This window comes from Sitodiplosis mosellana, unplaced genomic scaffold, assembly GCF_009176505.1.
Source record: "Sitodiplosis mosellana isolate CC-2019 unplaced genomic scaffold, AAFC_SMos_1.0 Smas_scaffold_6973, whole genome shotgun sequence".
Lineage (NCBI taxonomy): Eukaryota > Metazoa > Arthropoda > Insecta > Diptera > Cecidomyiidae > Sitodiplosis > Sitodiplosis mosellana.
This window is the reverse complement of record NW_022602096.1, coordinates 1-3,734: the sequence shown is the minus strand read 5'-3', so window position 1 is coordinate 3,734 and position 3,734 is coordinate 1. Positions and strand designations below refer to the sequence as shown.

Below are 3,734 nucleotides of genomic sequence, written 5' to 3'. Positions count from 1 at the left end.
TCATTCAATTACTCCCCAATCAATTCCGTAGTTTGCAAAGTAAAGTCGTCACAATGAATGGGTTGCAATCATTGATTTTGTTATTACTCTCGTACTGTTCATGCAGAACAATTGAAGCACCAAAAACTCAACCGGCTCTTTTGATTGTTTCGTACGATGGGTTCAAACAAGATTATTTGAATTGGAATATTACGCCAAATCTTGAACAGTTCCGTGAAATGGGCACGTCGGCGGAGTTCTTGAAGCCCGTTTTTCCCACAACAACTATGGTTAACCACTTTTCAATTGCAACAGTAAGTAGTTAATCCAAGAAAAGCCAATCCAAGCCAATCAATAGAATAGCTGGTTAAATGTGGAATAACATAGACGACTGGTTACGAACAGTGTATGCTCGTAAAGATTTTAAATAAAGTTCAGTTCATTTTTCATGAATAACTATTTTATTTTATTCATAGGGTCTTTATCCTGAAAACCATAGCGTGCTTGGGAAAGCAAACTATGATTCGAAACTTCATAGACAACTGAAATACAGCTATGAATTATTCCATTATGATGAAAGTATTGTACCGATTTGGGTGAGTTAAAACGAACTTGTTTACTGTATTACGATATTAACATAATTAAATGACTCTTTTTCCCATGAAATGTATAACTTTAGACAGCAAACGAGCTGGCTGGCGGGCATTCAGGATGTATGATGTGGAGTGGAAGCAATTTCGAGTTCAAAGGCAAAAATTGTACATTCACGATGAAATTAGACAAAAGTGTATCGTTCAAGGAACGCGTTGATATAGTAATGGGATGGTTCACACACAAAGAAACGCCAGCAAATCTGGTTATGATGTATATTGAGCAACCCGATAGTGATGCACACAAATTCGGACCAGACTCGCTTCAAGTAAGTACATATTTTTCTTTAATGTTGTGCGGATTCAAAAGCCATGTTTGAAATTACAGTCAGAATAACCATGATATGATAAACTAAACAATCTACATTAAACCTACAATTGAAAACGCCCTACCCAAAGTCATTTCCCGATTTTAAATCTTCCAATATTTCAATATCATTCATTTATAAGATTTCCGTATGTTCTCGCTTCTAATAGGCAATGGAGAAAGTGTCCGAAGTTGACAATCTCGCGGGATACATCCAGCGGAAGTTGGTTGAGTATCAGCTGGAAAATCGCATCAATGTCATACATTTGTCAGATCACGGAATGGTGGGAGTAGGGAAATCCAACATAATCGACCTAACGCAATTCTTAAAAAATGGAACATATCAAATGTATGGCTCTTCACCTGTGTTTCAAGTTGTACCAATAGATCACGGTGAGTTGGAGAACTATCACGTTTCCTTATCCATAGACCTTTCATTTTCATATCTTTTTTCCTCAACTTTCATTAAATTCAGATGTCGAGCAGGAAATATTCACAGACTTAACAAAAGCGGCTCAACAAAATGGTCATTTCAAAGTATACAATCAAGAGAATCTTCCGACTCGTTGGCATGCAAACAACGCGAGGCGCATGGGGCCAATTATTGCCGTGGCTGATATCAATTATGGGTTTCACGATCTTTATCGATGTAAATATTCCATTGTATGCTTTGATTTTCCATATTCAGGCCAATTTTTATATTGATTTCCAGATCCGAATACAACTGTTCACGGTGTCCACGGTTATGATAACGCTGAACCTGCGATGAATGCATTTTTCATGGCGAAAGGACCTCTGATCGCTAGTGGAAAAAGGTTAAGCACGGTCAACAACATTGATTTGTATAATTTATTTTGCTTGATTCTGACAATAGAATGCCGCCAAAATGACGGGTCAAACAACCCAAGCATTTGGAATGAGCTATTTGTAAATGTAAACAATGATGAAAATGAACGCAGCAATTACATTCCTTTCCATTCATAACGAAAACAATATTATGTCGGTTCTAGTGAAATGATATTCTGTTTCATTTCAATTACGGAAAAAGTATTATGACACAAATAGTCATAAAAAAAAATCAATAAAACAATTAAGGTAATGCATTATGAGCGGTAATTTGTATGAACCGAAGTACATTCATTTAATTGTACTGCTCATGGACAATCATGACCATTATATGCTTTTGTTGAGTGTGTTATGGAGTTTGTGATATGTATGGTGTATGATTCATAGGTGAATAACCATTTGATGAAGCCAGAAGAATTGAAACATACGAAGCAATAGTAATCATAGTAATGACATATGTAAAACAGGTTGTTCAATACAAATGCACAGAACTTATAAGCCTGGAAATGACGCGTGGTAATTCGATCCACGATAAAAATTTGCCGATAAACGATTTAGGTTGATATAATTTCGATTCACGTGTAGAAATAACTGCTATTTGCCAATGAAAAAAGATTGTCGTCTGTCTCCATTGAATTTTTTCTCTGCAAAGCTATTTCCTTCGGAAAAGAGTGAAACAAACTCAAAGACAAATGTAATAAAACTCAACGAATTGTTTTCGTAGACATTTGACGAATGAACTTATTCTTATTTACTAGTAGTGACATAATTCTAAATAGTTAAATTTTTCATGAAGAATTTACACTTCCTTGATAACTTTGAACTGAGGAAGAAATCACTCTTCTCAAATACTTTTCACTCAAAAATAATAGTTGGAGAAAAAGTAATTCGAAAAATAATTTAAAGAAAAAAAGTAGGTTTTAACCAAAAATTACATCCAAATTGTATTTTTTGTCGAACATTACCTTTACTACTTTTTAGCACTACATGAAATGATTAAAATCAATGTTAAATTTATTGCAAAATTTCTAATGATAATTTTATATCTACTTCGATTGTAGCTTCATATTTATCTGCTCCTATTTCACAGATGGACCATCTGAGATGGTACGCCAACCAAGCATATGAGATTCGTTAATTGCTCCATAGCGTTTTTCAAATTCATAATCTTCAACATAAATGCTGAGGCCCAAAAACGATAAAACTCTAAGGACCAACCACTTCAAGCCGTGTCGTTATATTTATATCCAAAATGAAATAAATCTCTGTCATTTTTCATAATTGATTGGACACACGAAGTGTTTTAATTCCGAAAAGCATTCATCGGTTAGTTTCACACCATGAACATATCATGTAACAAATCAAATCTCAGTTCATTTTTTTCTCATTATTATTTGTTATTCCGATATTGAATTTCTGTAAGTTCTTTGTGCATTTTATTCTCAACAAAAGAAGCAAGATGGTACGGTACGCATTGTCAATGATTTACTCACAAGAAAATTTTGAAATTAAATTTTGGGTGTTTTCTTTTCCAAAAGTGTATTTATCATACCGAAATAGTTCTTCTTTAAGAAAAATCATCGAAGATTGAAAAATAAACCGTTTCCCGTCTATTCAAATGAACTGAATGTTTTTTGAACCGATTGGAAACTCTACACATTGCAACGCCATCTATTCATCTCTTTCTAGCGCTGTGAGAAATGTCATTGCACCGATTTTCTCTATATGTGAAACGTCAACAAAAATTTCTTGTAGTAAACAAAACAATTGCTTCAAAAACGATAACCTTTGATTGAATTTAATGAACAAATAAATTTAAATTCAATCAAATTTCCGACGTGCTGAAAACAGCGTCGTGATACAAAGTGATTGTGCAAAGAAAGAAGGAAAAAGTCTACGAAAAAATGAGTTGATATAGTATGAAGGATTTTGACACAAATTTCGATGAGCTC

The 3,734-nt window shown here is 34.0% G+C and overlaps 1 protein-coding gene across 1 annotated transcript; it reads left to right on the top strand.

The window, feature by feature from the left end:
* The first annotated feature begins 52 nt into the window (after positions 1-52).
* LOC129580056 (bis(5'-adenosyl)-triphosphatase enpp4-like) lies at positions 53-2,479 on the top strand. The gene is made up of 6 exons (XM_055470252.1): positions 53-293; positions 456-575; positions 659-898; positions 1,107-1,329; positions 1,412-1,585; positions 1,649-2,479. Exons 1-6 carry the CDS (start codon positions 54-56, stop codon positions 1,918-1,920), a joined length of 1,269 nt encoding a protein of 422 aa, XP_055326227.1. The 5' UTR covers position 53; the 3' UTR covers positions 1,921-2,479.
* The last annotated feature ends 1,255 nt before the right edge of the window (positions 2,480-3,734 follow it).

What these genes read in the sequence shown, in the direction of transcription:
- LOC129580056 (XM_055470252.1), top strand. Translation starts at nt 54, where the DNA reads ATGAATGGGTTGCAATCATTGATTTTGTTATTACTCTCGTACTGTTCA. An exon ending in TCGGACCAGACTCGCTTCAA is followed by an intron (nt 899 to 1,106) that starts GTAAGTACATAT and finishes CGCTTCTAATAG; the next exon opens with GCAATGGAGAAAGTGTCCGA. An exon ending in AGTTGTACCAATAGATCACG is followed by an intron (nt 1,330 to 1,411) that starts GTGAGTTGGAGA and finishes CATTAAATTCAG; the next exon opens with ATGTCGAGCAGGAAATATTC.